General features: G+C 31.1%; 1 protein-coding gene across 1 annotated transcript in view; it reads left to right on the top strand.

Moving 5' to 3' along the window:
* LOC108906690 overlaps window positions 1-19,418 on the top strand; it is a gene marked incomplete at its 3' end in the record, with an annotated part of 175,344 nt that overhangs the window by 72,533 nt on the left and 83,393 nt on the right. Inside the window, exon 4 of the mRNA XM_018710023.1 lies at window positions 13,575-13,605. Within this exon, the coding sequence (XP_018565539.1) occupies window positions 13,575-13,605 (31 nt within the window). The remainder of the gene's footprint in view (window positions 1-13,574; window positions 13,606-19,418) is intronic.

The raw sequence follows: 19,418 nt of genomic DNA, 5'->3' as shown, positions 1-19,418 counted from the left end.
GGGTCTGGAAAAAGTATGGTCAAATATTGATGCCTGTTCAAAGTTCAGAACCTGCAGCACCACCTGAGCTTCTAGATTTGATATTCTGCTGATGCAAAGGAAACTGTGGAGCAATGTGTTGATGTCGGAAGGCAGGCCCAAATGTTCTGCAGTGTGCCTGAATTGTTTTGGGGAGACATGCAGCAACATGGAGATATCAAAATTGATCGAGGAGAATGATTTTGAAGATGAACTACCAACAATGACGCCACTTCATTCTCCATCCTTCCTCAACAATTCAATATCGGAAGCTCAACCAGATCCTGAGTCGCAGCCTGGCCCATCAAAGAGACTGAGGACAAAGCAGATTGGGAAATATATTTCGATATTTTTAATTACACTAATTATTATGTCAGCTAGAAAATGTCCGTGGATTCTGCCTACTGGGGATACGACGTAAAAAAAAGCGCCACCACCAGCCGTACCTCGTAGGGGGTGGGGAAAAGAGTCAATAACTAATTAACAACATTGCAATGTCAATCATTAAAATGTTTCTTATAAAAATAATGGAAATATGAGAGAAAACTGTGAGTAATCATTCATATTAATGTATACTTACTAGTACTGGAGAATAGTGTAAGTTTCGCATCGCTGTAAATCCCTAATTAATAAATAAAATTTGAAAAAAGTTTGTTATGGAAATTATTCCTTTAAAACCCCTCTATCAAAATGCTCTGATGTATTTTTTTTGTAAAATGACCAGAAAAAAAGTTATAACGACCAAAAGAAAATTAGTTCCCAAATTTTTATCTATTTTCGTTAATAACTTTGTTATTTTTGGTTCTATGACTAAAAGTTATGGTGCCAAATTTGTAGAGAATTTAATTTTCAACAAAAAAATGTATTTACAAATTTTCTGTGCGACGAATAGTTTGCCCGATATAGTAAGTAGTAGTATAAAAACCATTCGCAGCTCTTTTTACAAGATGGCGGCCGATGCACAAGGGTTGCGACCCCACAAACATGGATTTAACTTTACACTCCCCCCCCTCTTGACATCTAAAAAATAAAATTGCGTGCTCTGACTTTTGCACGCTAAGCCCAAAAAAATGTAACATTTCAATGGACTAATTGGAAATAAATCATTCTTGCAATTAGAGACGCCATTGAACTGTTTATCCGTATTTCAGATTTGATATAGGGTATTCCATAGTCTCACATGGTTTGTGGCAGTACTTTCGACAACAAAGAAAGATCGCACAAGCGCAGTATTTCAGTATAACCAAATACCGTTGCTGTTAAGCCTGAGTGTATCCTTCGTACCAATGAAAATAAATGACGTGGCTTGTTATGCTTGCACTGTCGGCGTCAGTTCCGACAAAAAAACTCTCGACCTCACATAACAATTTGTTTTTTTTTTTGGCTTATACTTTCTATAAACAAACAACTGAGTGTTTACAATTTACTTGGGGTTCGTTCAAAAATGAAGACGAATTGGAGAATGTCTTAGTCACTACATCAAGACAACATCAACAAAATATTAATTAATAAAATAGTATTATATGGACCCCATAAAGAAAACTTTGCAGATTCTGTTGTTTATAACAAATGATTTGCACTTTTTACGATTTTTTTAATTTAAAATTGGACTTTACTTAAAAAACATAATTAATGGATATAGGGAAGATGGATTACTTCAGTAACCTATGAGTCCCTTTAGTATAATAATTCAAAATACAAGATTACTTTCAAGCTGTAGAAGGTTTGAGGTGATTAATACAATATTTTAATCAAACCAGCTTTTCTCACTCAATCTCAAAAAAAACCTTTCGAAAGGCTGGCATTTCGGATAATTAATTTTTATGGTAGATACTTCTTCTTCCATAGGGTGTTCCTTAGGGATCCTATCTTGGCCCTATCCCTATCATCTTATTCCAATATTCTGACATTTCTACTGTTTAATCGAATAAAATTTAAATGTTGATCATAACAATCAATCACTGGTCCATCAATTGAACTCATCGTTTTATATATTTTGTTAGTATTTAATTATAACATTTATTTATTCAGTTTTTCTTTTGAAGAGAAGTTAATAAGGACCATGTGAAAAAATTCAAAAATCAAGACTTCAACAGTTCTTGAACTGAGTTCAGAACGGAATTTATGTTGAATATAAAACAAAGATAAAATAAAATGTTAAATGTCATCTTTACTACTTTATACGGGATGATATGGGCACGTGTCAAGGATATGAGAACTCATTCATGGTTCCACTAGTAAATTCACTAGACCAATATCAGACGAAACCAGCCACATAATTCAGTTACTGCATTGTTTCGTTGCTGCATTTTTTAATATCGACTTTTTATTTCTAAAAATCCTTCATCTTTCGATGCTTTAAATATCCTACCATTATTGGCACATCAGTCATAAATAATAAGCAGAGATCTTCATCTAACTTTAATTTCCAACGGTTTAATTTACGAGTGTATATATAAATTGTTGTATTATGTTTCAAATACTCTTCCGTTACGAGATAAATTCTAATTAAAGAATCGCCGCAGCATTCGCATAAAAAATTAGATATGACGAAGAAACACATGAAAAAACATAGGACACCTGAAGGCAAGGTAAAGAGGCAGATTATGCATTTAAAGTGTCGGTAATGAGCAGGATCAAGGATATTTTGATACTTTAGTTCTGGCGATTCTTGACGATCGAATCCGGAAGAAAACAAAAGACAATGTATAAATATGACAATTCAATATTGCAAAAAATCACACATAAATTCTTGCCTTACATAAGCAAGGGAACACCTTTTCCTCTTTAACAGATGGTTACAGTGTTTTTCAATATTTTTTAATGAAATTATGTGTCTATAACATTCTGGATTATTATTATTCTCAAATTAATGTCCAAAAATTCTTCACATTCCTTATAATAAGAGTTTGTTAAAAAACTACATTTACACCCCACCTTCAGACCAACTTTTTGAGAGTGCAAATTTTAAATTTAAATATGTTTATGGAATATGTAAAACTGTTAGTACAAAAAGTTTATTTAAATACGTACAATACACTAGATAACGGATTTTGAATTTTGTTCCACTGTTTTTCAAATTGCAAGCTTAGATATTTTCATAGGTACCCAGTTGTAATTTAGTATTATAGGTAATATTTGAAATTACTGTTTGAAATGTGTATGTACAAATATGCTTATAAAAAATTTTAATCAATGGAAATATGCAGCAAATTGTTAATATAAATATGTGCATATATTTGATGTTACATAAACTTTAAGCATGGACGCATTGACAGAATTGCAAAAACTCAATGAATTCAATAATGGAACTAATAATTATTTTCAGTATATATGTGTATAACATTAATTAAAATTTAGAAATAATATTATATTAGTTACCGATTTATTTTTAACAACATTATTATCACATAAATGTTAAAGCTTACAACCGCAGGTGTCACGACTTTGTAACATTTAGTTCCTTTATTAATACAGATTTCCGCTTTAATGGTGGAATTAACTGATATTGTTAACGCTAATATTAAGAATATAAACTTGTCGTATATTTAATTGAGTTATTCTTGTATACTGAGTACTTTAATACCATAAATACCAGAATTTTTATAATTTATGAATTACGACATTTTTCTACAATGTTTCGAATCTTGACGAAAACCCTACGGTGTATACTTTTATTTATTTAAATCGAAAAAAAAGTTTTAGATGTGATCACTGACATACTGATCATTCTCCTTGGAAATCTCTGTACATTTTTTGTGCATGAATGACCACTCTACAAAGAACGTGGGTTCTTCATCTTCTTAAGTGATGTAATCTACAGTTTTTTGCGACTTAATATATTTAATTCATTAGTAAACAACTATTATGTTATCCACAAAGAGATGCAGAGCCGTGACATTGAAACCAGTTTTTTATTTAACCTTCCTATAAATTCGTTACTCATTGTTTTTCATCCTATACTCGTAGATGTTACATCTCCTTATTATCGTACACAAATCGTGCTCGAGCAACTTACCAGGAGGTGCTATTTATGAACCGCCTTTTAATTTATGCTAAGTACAGTTTTAGGTGATTAAATTGTTATTTTTATAACCAGCATTTATTTCACAAATTCCACGGTATGTTTAAGTATGAACATATTTACTTCCATATTTACAACGTTCTAACCTATATTTTAGCGAATTTATGACATACTATTAACGCATTAAATAGGTAAATAAATGCAAATGACAACATGCTCAAGCAAACAGAGAAAAATTGTACCTACTATTCAAATTTCACCCATGTTTCCAGTCTACACCAAACAGTAGCCCGTAAAGACGGAAAAAGCATCGAAACTATTCAGACAAGCAGTGAATGTCCAAGGACATATAAGTTGCAGTTGCCACTATAGCTACCAAGATAGCGTTGGTCAAGATCCGAAATTTTTATCGGTGTTTGAAATCCAACAGCCACAGCTATATACGGAAGCTAGGACAGCTCCAGATACAGTAAGTCAAAATAGATTACGTTCAATGAGACTAATGATGCTGGCATCTTAAAAGTCATCGATGTTTCGAATTTTTTAGCAAAACACGAACGAAATAAACAAAATCGAGCCACAATCAATGAACGACGAGATGAATATATATTCAGAAATCAATCACATTCGATAACAGATCGGGACAACACCACTAGAGGTCGTCGAAAACCAGAAAAAAATTAGAGAATTAACAGAGCTATCAAGAAGTGTGATCGAATGTCGACTTGGTTAATTAATCAGGGCAACATTCCTCTTGACTGTACAAAGTACGATTGTACGCATTCACTTTCATTATGTTGTTTTAGTTTCACCGCATATATCCAAACCCTATCTTGTATACTAAAAGTGTGCAAAATAATCGAACGTGAAAAATTACTTGTGTTTGGAAAAAACTTTTGGAAATCACAGGTCATGATTTCAAATTTATATAAAATCATACACAGTAGAGGAAATACTTCTTGAGATGTTCTTTTCAAAATATTGTTATTTAGAACGGTAGTTTAAAACAGCGATAATAAACAATAATCGTCAATCATAAAAATAAAAAATGTTGGGACATCAAACTCTGCACCATCTTTCCTTTAAAGAAGAATAAATCAATAGTTCAAAAAATACTTGGATTAACTCACGTGAACTCTGCTGGAAACCCGCGTAACTCTGTAAACTGGATTGAAACTAGGAAAATTTTTCATTGTGCACGTTTGCAAAGCTATAATATTGAAGGTCTGTACATGCCTCAACTCTCGTGGACCCACATGAGACCTGTCTAGAAAGAATACAATATTAATTCCTTTACAATATACATTTGCAAAATCTTTTACAAAAAATTATATGTGTTACATATTTATTAATTCAGAAAAAGTGACAGGAAAAACGAGAAAAGTTGTTCTTGTTGTGTAATAGGATAAAAAAATAGTCCATTCTCCGTAACAAGCTTATATAAACATATCCACTTACAAAGATATACATCTAAGTGATCGATCTTTGATTACCTACCGTAGCGTTAAATTAGATCGTGTTGGTTATTGCTTGTACTAAATAAGGGACTTGTAAATGCGTCTAAATAACTCATGAATTATTTTCATACACAAATAAAATATCATTGCTATTTATTTTTATTATTTTTCTACAAACATTGCATTAACACCTGTGGCCTCATAGAAAGCGATTAAAGCGTTTCGAATGATTTTGAATTATGTGAATATGTTTAGTTTTTTGTTTTTGGGGTAGCTATATAGGTATTACAGAAGCCTGAGTATCCCCCAGCAACATTTCAAAAAGGTGTATAATGTTTGGTACAAGTAAAAAATTCTGGTTTTCTGTTCTTATAAAAAAAGATTACTGAATACATCTAATTACTAAATGTTACGCAATTGTGGTAAAACGGAAAAGCCTCTTTAGTATTTAAAAATGCCTAGTCTGACCATACCTAAGAAAAATATCGATGTCTCTATCTGTTCGTATTATAAAACATAGTGGCAACATTGCTTAACAAAGTTATTAAATCAACAAAATTTAATGGCAAAAAAAAACGTAAAATAACTATGAACAACAAATCTGATGGGTTTATTCATCACCAGATTTAATATATTGTAAGTAGTCTAATTAAATAAGCCTTTAAATCGAAATTTTGGTCAACTTGCTTGAATTTTTTATATGAGTTAGTTTGAGATATGTTATAACAATAAGTGACAATAATTTTTTGTTCAACCCCCGGCCAAGGGTGAAAAAAGATAAAACAAAAGAGTTTTTCAAGATCAAAATTTCAACTCAAAACGGGTAAGGGCTAGAAAAAAAAGTTTCATATAAGTTGTAAAGCATACAATTCTACATAAAGATGGCCTCTTGACTTTTTCTTGTATTATTAAAATTAACAGAATTAGAGAGGCTAGAAGTTAAGGGAAGATTTCAGAAATTTAAAAAAATTATAAGCAGAAAAATGAATGAATTTGGTAATTTATTTTTCGATCTACTCTAAAAAATGTAACCTTTCTTTTCAGAGAAATAGATATATTTTTTAATTTTTAATAAGAAAGTTATAACAATTTCAAATTTGTTGTTCACCCCCCTAAACAGAGATTTTAACGAAAACCTCGAAACAGGTCAATTTAATTTTGTCAATTTGTTTACATAAATCATATTTTTAACTCTTTTTGAGTAAATATGATTTTTTTATAAATAATAAAAATATAGCTTTTCTGAAATAAAAAATAAGGGTAGCAACCCCCAAACACGGAATCACTTGTGAAATATTTGTTTTTTATCATAAGTAATTTGCATTTTGTTTCATTTCAAAATATTGATTAGGACCCCAGAAATTTTGAAAAAACTGTTTTGGGAGGCGGACTTTGAGGGTGTATTTCACCCTGTAAATATGTTTTTCCGCCGATAAAAAAAATACGTGTCTTTTACAGTAGATTGAAAAAAAAATACAAAATTCATTCGTTTTTCTGCTTGTTATGATTTTTTAAATTTCTGAAAAAACTGTTTTGGGGGGAGGGGGCATTTTGAGGGTATATTTCACCATGTAAATATCTTTTTCCGCCGATAAAAAAAAATACGTCTCTTTACAGTAGATTGAAAAAAAATACAAAATTCATTCGTTTTTCTTCTTATGATATTTTAAATTTCTGAAATCTTCCATTAAATTCTAGCCTCCCTAACTCTGTTAATTTTAATAGTACAAGAAATAGTCAAGATGCCGTTTTTATGTAGAATTATATGCTTTACAACTTTTATAAGAAACTTTTTTTTCTAGCCCTTGCCCCTTTTGAGTTATCTTGAAAAACTCCTTTGTTTTATCTTTTTTCTCCCTTGGCCGGGGGTTGAACAAAAAATTACTGTCACTTATTGTTATAATATATCTCAAACTAACTCATATCTAAAATTCAGGCAAATTGACCAAAATTTCGATTTAAAGGCTTATTCAATTGCACTGAAGGAACAAATACTATAATCGGTGCTCAAGGTAGCCAGGCAGCAACTACTCGTATATATAAAGAGTCAATAAAAATGGCTCGTTGAACCCAGTTTCATACCGTCCTTGACGTGTACATCAAGTAAACTGGTAAAAAATCTAAACTTATTCACGTAACAAGTGATATAACCGTGTTAAATTTAACACAAAAATAATTTTCCCAGAAATATCAAAATATTACTTTTTTTTTGTTAAATTTTTATAAAGCTTTATATCCTGGTTCAGGTGATGTGATTACCTATTAATATCTGTTACTTATAGGATTAAAATAGAGTTGGAGTTCCAGTTAGGTAGATACCTTAACATTTGTTTAAAAATGTTGACAGAAATCTTGGTTACAATCTTTTTAATAAATAATTAACAAATCTATACGTTTTTACTTCTCAAAGGAAGCACAATCACCAAATATGGAAACTATCCTAAATATGGACACTTTTCTATATACAGGGTGTTTGGAAAAGTTGGTACAAAATTTAAAGAGGTGAAAGTAGAGCCAAAAATAGTAAAAAGAGTTCCCATAAACAGTGGCCCTCCGGAGCACCGTTACTGCGATATGGCCCTCCAAAGGGGTCCTTTGGATATTTTTTAAAATAATTTTTTTTCTGATTAAGATATTGGAATGAAAATCGGTTATAAATAGAATAGTTTCCTGACTACCCTTAACAGAAATTTTTCGATTTTTTTATTCCTTTTAATTATCAAGCTATTATTTTTTAATGAATTAGACTTTTTTTGTCCCTACTTTTGTTTCAAATTCTGCGTAGTTTAGTCAAAAATAATAATTTTTTAAGTAATGTATGGCATCTTTCATGGTGATATTTAAATTCTTACGTTTCTTTATTTTCTTAGTTGTGATCTTTGTGCTTGACTTTCGATTTTTTTACATTTCTTTTTTTTTCATTTTGCAGAGCAGTATATTTCATTAACATTAGAATCCATTCATTGTAAGTTTTACTCATATACCGAAGTCATTATAATAAAAACAGATTAGTTGATACACAAAAATGTTTACTTGAAACCCCCTAGTGACGCCTATGCTTCAGCAACTACCAAAGACTATTTCAAGGTATCGACAGAACAAACAATATAATATCACCGTCCGTTAGACGCCCCGTGACTTATTTAGAAAGGGATGTTACAGTATTTCAAGGTCCAGTAAGGAAAGGGCATATTAAATTATAGAAAAAGAATGTGTCAAGTCGGAATGCATTTATCTATGTAGAGCAATTCAGGTCGTATTCCGCACGACATGAAATATTGCTCATCTAACAAAAGAAGTGTAGTAAGACGCATTGAATGTTTATAATCCAATAGCTAAGGTATATATCATGTCATCGGGATCACACAAAAGAGATCGATATAAACATTAATTGGCATTAAGCTGTCAAGTGTTGCGTTGGCAGGGAATTATTCTGATTTCTATGGAATCTAAGCAGACAATTGGATTTATCCATAAATGTAAAATCTATTATTGTACGGCCCATTTGTAGGTATTTTAACTGTCGGCAATTATATATATGGTTTAATACAAACCAGTGGGAAACAAATCACGCCGTGACAGTTATTGGTTGATTGGATTTGACCTTCATTGAACAATTTGAATATAATTATCACACACTTCAAAAATTAATAAATATTTAAAAAACTCGTTGTCTACTGATTTTTAGAGGACTTTATATGACACAATTAAATATATTTATCTGCTCCCACTATAGTAAATAGACTATTAATACATTGTTTTTAAGGAGGTAAGTGGATTTTACCGTAGAAGTGGAAGTTGCTGTGGTCAACGGGAGGTAAGTGAGGTAACTTACCTCCTTAGGAAAAAGCGATTTCGAGTTATAAATGCAAATTTTATGAACAAATGAATAGAAATATTTGATGAACATTATATTTTATTAATTATTATGAATGAATATTTATAGTAATTGTACAGTTATTACATTTAGTAACATTTATAAAATCTGGATAATTATTCCTCTCGCGTTTACTAATTGTCACATTTTTCTCAAAATGACTTAAACTGTCAGCAACATAACTTTGTGCAATTGTGGCTGATTTCCACCCACCATGTCTCTTGATTGCTAATACAGCACGTCTTGTATTAGCCAGTAACGTTGCCGATGTTCTTCGGAATTAATCGTCTGTATATGTTTCAGGATGTTTTAGTTTCAAGGCTATTCTTGCCGACTGGTTGGTTGTAGCATCTACCTGCTTGATAGCGCATACAAATTTTGGAATTGTATCTCAACATATATTGTATGGACTGTAATGATTTTTATTTATTGTATATGTATTAAATAAGTAAAAGATGTACATATTAATACAGAAATTTACAAATTAACCCAATTATGTTTTGTGTTGCAGCAAAGTTTAATGTCTGTCGTATTTCACTAAAAACATAGTACGAATTTCTTCCGCATCATCTGGCCTACCTGCTCAATAAATCTTGCTATTGATATGAAAATTAACTGGGGTCAGTCATGTCACCTTCCTGGTTGAGAGAAACTTTATTTAAATAATAGCGCGCAGAGAGTGTACAATTACTATTTTTATATCAGTTTGTGGGTATTAAGTTAATTAGTTCTAAAAAATCCTAGAATCTCACTTACTATGAAAATTGTATTGATTCTTGTAAAATAACATTAAAGTGACAAGAGATGGTAACAAAAAATATATGATTTTAAGAAGATATTTAAAACATTTCTCTCGTACGTCGTAGCAATGTTTCTCAAAATCTTCCGATAGTTTATCTTATAATCTCTGTTATAGGAGTTTTATCCTTTAATTAATATTCATTATAGAATTAGATTATGAACATCTGTTTCAGCCATGAAGATGGCATAATTGAATATTTACAACTAATAAATTCCTTTATATATTAAACTATTTTAATGTCGTGCGTGGTATTATTTGGATGATCTGTGTAATATATGTAAAAAAAGTTATATAATATGAAATTTACAAGCATATTGCTAGTCTAAGAATTTTCAAATTATTAAAATTTCTTCTCACTTCCTGATTAAAAAAAATTTATTCGATTTTAAAATTCCATTCAAATTCAAACTGTAATAGCCACACCCACTTAAAAGATAGAATTACAAAAAATTTTTAGTCATCGTTTATTATTCAGTAATAAAAAAAATTCGATTTGTATTTTATATTTTGATGTTTATTAATTTTAATTAATATTAAAACTGTTTTAAGAGAATTAATAATTTTTTTAATGTTTATCTAATAGCTAAAGATTAAGCAAGGTAGTTGACATTGTGCAATATGCCCAAAAATTTAAGCTAGTTTGAAGGGAAGTTACTATTTCGCTGGTATCGTAAAATAATGTGTATAGTCACTAAGATTTTTTAAATTTGTACAGGGTGATTCACTATATTTTGACCCCCCTTTAACTTTCTTGTTTTGAGAGTTATAAAAAAATATGAAATATAAAATTTGCACGAGTTTTTATGAATTTTTCGGAAATTATAGTAGAGAAACAAATGAAGTCCAAACAAAATGGCCGCGGATGTTAACATGGTTAAGTTAAATGGAACACCCTGTATATTTTTACATATTTGGATAGAACGTTTTCTGTCGAGCATAGTCATGTAGGGTTCGTTGGGTCCATGTGTAACAATAAGCGAGATACTGTTAAAAAACGAAAAGAAGTTTTTTTTATTAAGAAAATAAAACATCTTGTAATTGTTAAACCTTTTTCAGGTATTTCTGCAGTTTGTATTATTATTTAATTAAAGTGGGTTACACAGAAGCAGAAAATTGAAATATTATAGGAATTAAAATAGAGCAAAGTTCTTCTCCATACTCTATTTTAATTCTAAATAATTTTATACTTCTGTGTAACTTATTTTGATTAAATAATAATACATACCCATAACAATGTTGTCAAGACATTACTCCCTGTCACTGTCAGGACCTACCATATAATGTCCATGAGTAATTAGACCTCTCACGGCCTAATTAGTTACAGAGATTTCGTTACATTACCTATACGCATTTTGGACCATATCAATGTGCGATATATCAAAATATATTATAACTAAATCTATAAATCCTTACGTAATTGGAAAAAGGCAGAAATTCCTGAAAGAGGTCTAACAATTACAAGATGTCTTATTTTCTTAATAAAAAACCTTCTTTTCGATTTTTAATAGTATCTTGCTTATTGTTACAAATGGACCCAACAAACCCTATATGGCTATGCTCGACAGGGAACGTTCTATCGAAATATTTAAAAAACAGGGTGTTCCATTTTACTTAACAAAGTTAATATCCGCAGCCATTTTGTTTGGACTTCATTTGTTTTTCGACTATCATTTTCAAAAAATTCATCAAATATCGTGCAACTTTTATATTTCACTTTTTTTATAACTCTTGAAACAGAAAAGTTAAAGGGGGGTCAAAATATAGTGAATCACCCTGTACATAAGAAGTGTTCAGGATCTTAAAAACTCAACACTAAAATATATGTGTGAAATTCCTGAAGTTTTGGCAATAATGTATCTCCGTTTTTCCGTCGGTGCAGTTCTACACGTCACTTGTGCAGTATTGTGTAGAAATTAGAGCAAGATAATAAATTTTTATCTACTTTTGTCGCTGCTGACGAGCGCCTAACTTTGTCATAGTTTTCGGACATTTTATGGTGAACAGCACAATTTACAAAAAAAAAACATAGGGAAGGTTCTTTATGATGTAATTTTTTTGACAGTTGAAATTGCTTAGCAAAAACTCGCTCTCCAACTCAGTAATTTTTACTACCTTGATACTAAGAAAGATTTAGGTAAAAGCGTATATTAAGGTGGCCATATTCCTGGCCGAGAAATAGTGAAATTTCTGGCGTTTTTAGGTACTGAAATCTTGAAAAGTAAAACGTGTAGAACAAAAGTAAGCACAAAAATAAAATCCTCGATGTTTTGTTTATTCATTGTTACCATTTAAATTTACTCAAATAAAATAATAACTAAAAGAAAGCGTTTGTAAAACACGCGTTTGCTGTTATCCTAACCCCACATTTTAAGAATTATTTTCACGTACTTATAAATAAAAGTAAACAATTTTATATGTAGGACTAAGCAAGTAAATGTTATAAGAATATTTACATGTGGAATTATATATAAAAAAAGTTAGTATTTTAGTAGATTTCAGTACCTAAAACCTTGATGGTTTGATCGTTTTTTGCACTTGTTTATTCGTTTTACTGCGGCGTCTTTGAAAATACTCAGGTGGCATGACATGACATTCCTATTATTTGATAAGCTTTAGATTATTCAGTTATTGAATGTTTGAAACTATTTGTCTTTGCGGAAAACACTATTTAAAGAATAACAATAAACTATTTAGACTCTTTTGACAATATCTTCCTTATTATTAGAGATATCGCTATAACGTTAAGGAATGAATAAGAGTGCACACATGTCTTTAACATCGTAAGTTAACACATAATTCCCTATTTTTTATATACTTTTAAATCCATATTTTTACTTCATCAGTTAATTCTGTCATTGTTTCGCCTGCGTATGCATTTAACCTTTCTTGTCTCCTCTTGACCACTTCTGTTAGCAATATGTGTCCCTAAGTATAGACGCGTGAGTGGAAATCGACATCAGGCCTGCAGTTTAAAAATTATTACTATATATAGCCTTCCAACAATAATTTACGGCAGATTTGATCGATTTCCACGTCTAAAATAAAAGCGGCACGCTATTGCAGCTAAATCGTAGCGTGGAAAATTTTACGTAAGCCGATTGTACTTTATTATTGAAATTGGGAAATAATTCGAATAGCAAATCACTTTTAAAATTATTTAATCTCGGATTAGGTTCATTCGATTTGGTAGCAATTTCTCGGTTTAATTTTTTTTGTTTCAAGTGGGAACGGCAACATTCTTTAGATGCCCAAACATAAAAAAAGTAAAACCGATTCATTTACGCAAAGAGATAAACGAACATCTGAAAAAAAAACACTAATTACCGTAATAAAAATCTATGCTCATAAAAATTGGGTTAATGTAAGTAACTAATGAATTGTTATTTTCTGTTTCAGGTTTCAAATTATTCTTCAACATCTATCATTGGTAAGTTTACAAAAACACAATTTTGAAACTTTTGTTACTATTTCTTGAATAGACGATCAAAAAATATCAAAATTTGGTATACCGGGTCACTGATCACGAATCCGAGATCAAATTTACAAAATTCATTTTAAAAAATTTAATCAGTTACCTATGTATTTTATTACCTGAGATTAGGCAGAAAACCCGTGAATAAATCTTATACAGATAAAAGAACAAGATATAGCCGAAAAAAAGAAGGTTAAAACATGATTGCGTACTCAGCTTATAAAGTAAATAAAAATATTACAAAATGAATTTCGCAATTCTCACCTCGAATCCGTGAGTTCGGGACACGGTCGGACGATCATAACCGTCGCGTCGGCCTTTCGCTACAGCGCATCATACGAAACCAGTAATAACGGCAGTTATTGGCTTCGCGTTTACTTCGTGTATATGTGTTTTAATACTCTAATATTGTCGATCATGCCAAGGGGTAAAAAAACACCTTTCGCTGATAAAGTACGAAAATTTATTTATTTTTATTTATACCTATCTGCTTATTTATTTGTTTACAATGAACACGCCTAGCGACGTCACTAGCCGACGAAAACCCCGAGCTCTAGTGATCAGCAAAACCGAAAATCCCCTTGTACCAAATTGGTCGCGAATCTGTTATTTTTTGAAAATTTGGTCGCCCATCTTGGATCCGCCATCATGATTTTTGCAAAATTGACCACATTCTTTGAGGTTAGAAAAAGGATCATCAATTCTGACGCCGGATTTACGTTCGGCGGAGTCTTAACCATATAAATGAACATTTGAATAAAGAAAAAAATATATCTGTATTTTTCCTAGCACTTTTTTCGTGAATTTTTGCTAATTTTGACCTGTTTTTTGAGATTAAGAAATTCCTGTGATGTGATAGCTCAATTCTGACACTAGATTCCATACATTTCTTTCAAAAATGAATATTTGTGAAAATAGAAAAACTATTATTCGCAATTATAAATTAAGAATAAACTTGAATGGAATATTTCTTTTCTAGATGTAACAAAACCTAAACAAATAATTGTAAACTTTATAAAAACAATTTTCCTAAGAAATAAAATTAGGGCACTCAATAAAATATGCTCCTTCATTACTGAAATTTATGCTTTATGAAAATTACGGTCTGGTTTATGAATATAGGGTTTTCATTTTAGTTGGTTCAGACCAAAACGCTGGTACTTTTCTTTATTAGTAAATCTAAATTCTTAGTAAATAATAAATAATGTATTGTCTTTCATGGTTCCACCTATCGAAAATAGTATGAATTGTGTCGGACAAATAACCTAGTTATAAGATGGAACGTTTTCAACATTTCCAAATGTAAAATGTAGGCGCAACTGAGAAATATTCACAGCATGAAGCTGTAGCAAGCATATAAGTAATTTGTTAAAATAATAAATATGTAAAAAATGTTATTAATATTTATTACATTAATGATTTCAGAAATATATTTTGATTAAGAATATAATATGCTAATTTATGTGTAGGGTATAACTAGGGAAAATATTGTATAAAATTACATGTATAAATTCTCAACTTATATGTGTTCCCAGTTATTAATGATTTTAATTAAAAAGTGATTTTAATATAACTGCATTGTGTACAAATTGTTTTATTCTATAAGTTTATTAAATTGAGAAATAGAACGTTACTAAGCGTAATTGGTTTATGTTTCATACTATATATCGGATAAACTATAATTAGCTATCGTTTAGGCACCTTTATTTAAATGCTTCATATTACTTTGCACATCTGTTTCCCGGCTTTCTTAATGCAGTAATAAAATAAAATAAAATTTATCCATGTCTACGTAAAATAATCGAGGCAGTTTTATATAGTTATTATTTGTGTTCGTTCAATTGCTATTAACAAGCTTATTTTTGTTTACAATTGGATCTTACAGTGAACGGTAGACAAATATGTACATCATTATAAAAAGTTCTTCCATTTTTCAAAACGATATACGTGTTTTTTTACTAATTCTTGTGGAGCTGAAATTTATTTCCATTTTTTAAATTTTTGTTTACAATACTTCAAAATACCCAAAGGAGAAAAAAGTAAGAAGTGCCACAAAAATTATAGAAGTTTAAATTAGACCTATTTCTAAAGCTAAAAACACAAAAGAGGTTAGGTTAAAGGTTAAAGTAAAAATAGTAAAGAAACACTTAAATTTTTGTCATATGGATAATCTATAAGAGGGCTATTTGAGCAGTTTCCCAGGAAAGAAATTTAAAGGGAAGTCATCATTCTTGTGGTGTATACTGGATATCAATTATGTATCAACTTGACTGAATAGGAATGCTCCACTTTAGGGCCTTTTTATCTGATATATTTCTTTTTGTCATTATCCTTCTGGTTCTTCTTATACTGGTACTGCTATCAGTGCTACTATCATCGCTTTAGAAATAGCAACAATGGTTTACTTGCGGCACAGATTTTTCAATCTTTCCTTTTAATAGTAGTACCTAACAAACTTATTTATGTCCAACAAGTTTAACAGCGAGATACAGGACATTATTAAAAAGTAATTTAAGTAGTAATTTTATTTATCTTTTATAACTTCGAAATTAAGGTACTGATTATGTATTTCATGGAGTTCTCATAAATATCGCAGTATAATTGCGAGGCACAGTTAAATTTATTGCACATAATAGAAATAGGCGTTGAAATAAGGTAGTTGGTTCTTGGAATAGCAACTGTAAGTATTATGTGTTTTACCTTCTAATGTAAGCACTAAAAACTGCTACTAAATTAAAAGAGTACAGTGAGTTTCATTGTGTTTGTATAAAAATTTGATAATATAAATCGTCTAGTTTCTAGTTGTAGTAAATCAAATCTGTATCGAACTTTCTATGCCATCTATTTTAAAAGAAAGAAAATTAAAAACTTTGTTTCAGTATTGATATGATTGACAAATCGGATATAATATTACCTGCCCGTATTTTAGTTGTTACAATGAAAAATATGGTGATGTATGTATCGGTCTCCAAATTGTTAAAATGTTTGCAATTGCGTACAATAAAACCTTGTTGCTTACATACAAAGTGAAATCTCAAATTTATAACGAGCGTTCAAATAAAAACGTGGTCGAAGTTGGCTCTGACACATTGGACGTAGGGAGTAGCTTATAGCGACCAACTTAACCTCATTTCTCAACGAGCTGTATAGCAGCTGTCAGTTTCAATAACGTTAATGACTATATAACTATATTTTAAATAATAATCGTGATAACAATAACAAACAATTAAAGGAGCTGCGGAAAGTGAAATGAAACCAGGCTTCATCAGAAAAAAAGGTGATATTATGAAGTTCACCGTAGTTGTTTAAAAACCATTCACAAAATACAGCCCGTCGCGGAAAATCAACTTCATGAAGTTCTTGCTGATAAGTTAAACGATAGGAGAACAAACGCAAATCTTGTTTAACACTGTGTGGCAGGTACCGACTGATACTCGCACCATTTGTGATAAAACACGTACAGAAGTTCTTGGCGCATTTTCCATTATTTGTTGGACATTTTCTTTTAATTCTTCAGTCCGCTTTTTAGGTCGGCCGCTTCCTTTTTTTCTTGTTACACTGCCCGTTTCACGAAAAACATTAACACAACGCTGAACTGCACTGAAAAATTTTGTACTCAACAACGCCGGGAAATTGATTTTGAAATTCTATGAAACATTCCTCAATAGAATACTTCCATATTCCATCAATCTTGCGTTCATTTCTAAAGTAGGACTCTATGATAAACACTTTTTGTTCTTGAGAAAACACCATTTTAAACGCTTTTTAAAACGAAAATATTCAAATTGATAGCGGCGATATAGCGCTTTCACAGATGACGTTTAAGTTCATTTGCTATACGCTACGCCCTACGTCCAAATTTTCAGAATCAACTTGACCACGTTTTTATTTGAACGCTCGTTAGTTTCTTTGAAACGCAGAAGCGGAATAGAATTAATTTTGTAATTTTAATTAAATATAGCTTTCTTTCCCGAAAAAGAAACAAATTTGCATTTTGGTGTATACAATTTCATACTATTAAAAGTACACAAATAAATACTTTGAAATACTATAGAATTAGATAATCAACTCGTGAAGCTACATTATTTTAAGACTATTAGCAAAAGGAAACTTTGGAAACTTGTTGCAACGAATAATTGAATAAAAATGTATTACATTCTGACTTGAAATTTTATGTTCAATAAATTGCCATCTGTCTAATAAGTAAAGTCCAAGACTATCAGAAAATCCAATACAAAACAGTCAATTTGAGATCGGAAACTTTTCTAAAGCTCATATACATGATGATCTAAATGTTGCTCTATATGAGGTCTACTCGGAAAATAACCGAACTTTATTTTTTTTTAATTAATTTTATACATTATTGATCCTTGTATCCTCAACTATTCACACACTTTTCCCAGTGGTGTCTGTATTTCGCAAAGCAGACCTAGATAGCTTCATTTGAAATGACCTTTAAAGTCTGTGGCGAATTTGTTTTGACGACATGTCAATAGTCTCAAAATGGTCACTTTTCAGGGCTGATTTTAATTTTGGAAAATGAGTAAAAATCGCAAGGATCCAGACCTGGCGAGTAAGGAGAGTGGAGGAAGACAGTAATAAGATTTTTGGCACAAACACGAATTGCCAAAACTGGGTGTGCAGGTGCAAAATGCACAATTCAATTAAAGTCGAAAAAAGCAGTGAGCATGACTGTTACATTGGATCGAGACCTGTCGTGCTTTCTTGGGGCGTAGAGATCTTTGCCAATCCATTATGGCGATTGAACTTTTGTCTCAATGTCGTAGCCGTAAACCCTACTTTCATCTCCCGTCATTATCCTTTGAATGAATGTTTCATCATCATTGGATTGTTCAAGGTGTTTCAAACATCCACATGGTTTTCTTTCTGTTGTTTGGTCATCAAACGAGGAACAAATTTGGCTGCAACTCGATATAAGTACAATTTTTCAGTAAAAATTTCATGGCATGCCCAATTGAGATGCTAACTATCCTCTTCTGCAATTTCTCTCAATGTCGTAGTCGTAAACTTAGCTTTCGTCTCCCGTTATGTTCCTTTGAATGAATATTTCATTGTCATTAGATTATTCAAGGACTTGCCTACAAACGTAAAACACGATTTTTTTTTCTGTTGGGTCATCAAGCGAGGAACAAATTTTGCCGCAACTCGATGCGTGGTTAATTTTTACAGTCAAAATTTCATGGCATAACCCAACTGAGAGCTAACCTCTTACGCAATTTCTCTTCTGACAGTCAATGCGATGTGCACACACCAGATCTTTTTCTTTCTCAACGTAGGAATTATCAGTTGAAGTCGAAAGCCTTTGTGGTCGAAAATCATCTTCAATTGACTGACGACCACTTTTAAATCGTAAAAACATTCATAACATTGCTTAGAACCCAGACCATCATCTCCGTAAGCCTGTTTCAAAAGTAGAAACGTTTCCGTAAAAGTTTTGCTCAGTTTCATGCAAAATTTTACATCGCATCATTGTTCCAGAAAATCATACATTTTAAAAATCGGCACTAACACTTACACACATTGCACTCAAATAACAATGCCACGAAAACTAAATGAGATATAATCAACAATCCAAGAACATGTGGTTGCAGAGGAAGTCATGTGCAACGTAATTCTGCCAACCGCATATCACTAAATATCTCCATAAGCGTATAATTCAAAAAGTTTGGTTAATTTTTGAACAGGTATGATCATTTTTCCACGAAACCATGCTGATAAGGTGAAATAAATCGATATTTGGCAACAAA

This window comes from Anoplophora glabripennis, unplaced genomic scaffold (genome assembly GCF_000390285.2).
Source record: "Anoplophora glabripennis isolate ALB-LARVAE unplaced genomic scaffold, Agla_2.0 scaffold64, whole genome shotgun sequence".
NCBI lineage: Eukaryota > Metazoa > Arthropoda > Insecta > Coleoptera > Cerambycidae > Anoplophora > Anoplophora glabripennis.
The sequence above is the reverse complement of the archived record's forward strand: the minus strand, read 5'-3'. Positions and strand labels throughout refer to the sequence as shown.